Raw genomic sequence first — 1,235 nt, forward strand, 5'->3', positions numbered from 1 at the left:
TATTCGATGAAATAATGTTTGTATAATTAGCATGTAGTTGTCTATAAAGGAAAGTTATGTCTTTGATTTCCTCTTTCTAGGAAATCGTGCTGGAGAATTTAAATGTTCGTTGGGAAGACGTCATAGGCTTAGAAGATTGTAAAACTGCAATCAAGCAGGCAATCGTGTATCCTTTTAAGTATCCTGTTTACTTCGCAGGGCCATTCTCAGCCTGGAAAGGCATCCTGCTGCATGGGCCGCCTGGTACAGGTAAGATCTGCACATTTTTTCTTGTTTCCGCTTTTTATGTACGTTAATCGAAATTGAAATTTGAAACAGGAAAAACATTGTTGGCGAAGGCAGTCGCAACCGAATGCGACTGTACCTTCTTCAATATAACTGCCAGCTCGTTAGTCAGCAAATGGCGGGGAGATTCTGAGAAATATATACGCGTGAGTTTTATTCTCTACGTTCCCTATGTATATTTCCAATAATAAATTTTGAATTTTAAATCCCGACAAAAGGTTTTGTTCGATCTCGCATACAGTCAATCTCCTACCATTATATTTATTGACGAGATCGATTGGATAGCAACGAACACAAATTACTCGCTATCCGAACCAGCGAAAAGATTTAGATCCGAACTTCTTACTAGATTGGACGGCTTAGTGTCTACTGAAAATTCGCACGTCGTTCTTCTAGCAGCGACTAATGCTCCTTGGTAAGTACGATTATTACTTAAAGTTCTTTTTAAATAAGCGATTCCTGTTTGAATGTTAAGACAGTGATAATTAAATTCATGTATTTCTAATAATTACATCAAAATTTATAATCTTTATCAGGGACATTGACGCAGCCTTATTGAGACGTCTTGAAAAACGTATATACGTACCATTACCCAGTGAGTCTACTCGTCGGAAACTGTTTGACTTATATGTTAGCGAGGAAATCCGCGAAAATGATGAAATGGATGGCATAATTAAGTCCACAGAGTCGTATTCCTGCGCGGACATAAAACTAATTTGTAAACAAGCTTGGATGTTAGAATCAAAACCAGTATGGGAAAAGCTTGACAAAAAAGAGATAAATATAGAAAATTTGAAATATGAGTTAAGAGATTTTTACATATTAGAAGAAGTGGTCGAGGGTACATCGAGGACCGTTGATGATAATACCAAAACCAAATATGATCAATGGGCAGGATAATGTTTGCAGCCTAAACACAGAATTACAGAATATATCATATAATATAATAA

The 1,235-nt window shown here is 36.4% G+C and overlaps 1 protein-coding gene across 1 annotated transcript; it reads left to right on the forward strand.

Annotated features, from left to right (window-relative positions):
- Nucleotides 1-80: 80 nt before the first annotated feature.
- Nucleotides 81-1,215, forward strand: LOC108627530 (katanin p60 ATPase-containing subunit A-like 2; the record flags this gene model as incomplete). Its single annotated transcript, XM_018028815.2, has 4 exons — nt 81-249; nt 319-431; nt 504-700; nt 822-1,215. Coding segments are annotated over 4 exons (843 nt in total), but the record flags the coding sequence as incomplete, so codon positions are not given.
- Nucleotides 1,216-1,235: the final 20 nt, after the last annotated feature.

Source organism: Ceratina calcarata, unplaced genomic scaffold (genome assembly GCF_001652005.2).
Source record: "Ceratina calcarata isolate Rehan_Ccalc_2016 unplaced genomic scaffold, ASM165200v1 scaffold4755, whole genome shotgun sequence".
NCBI classification, from domain to species: Eukaryota; Metazoa; Arthropoda; class Insecta; order Hymenoptera; family Apidae; genus Ceratina; species Ceratina calcarata.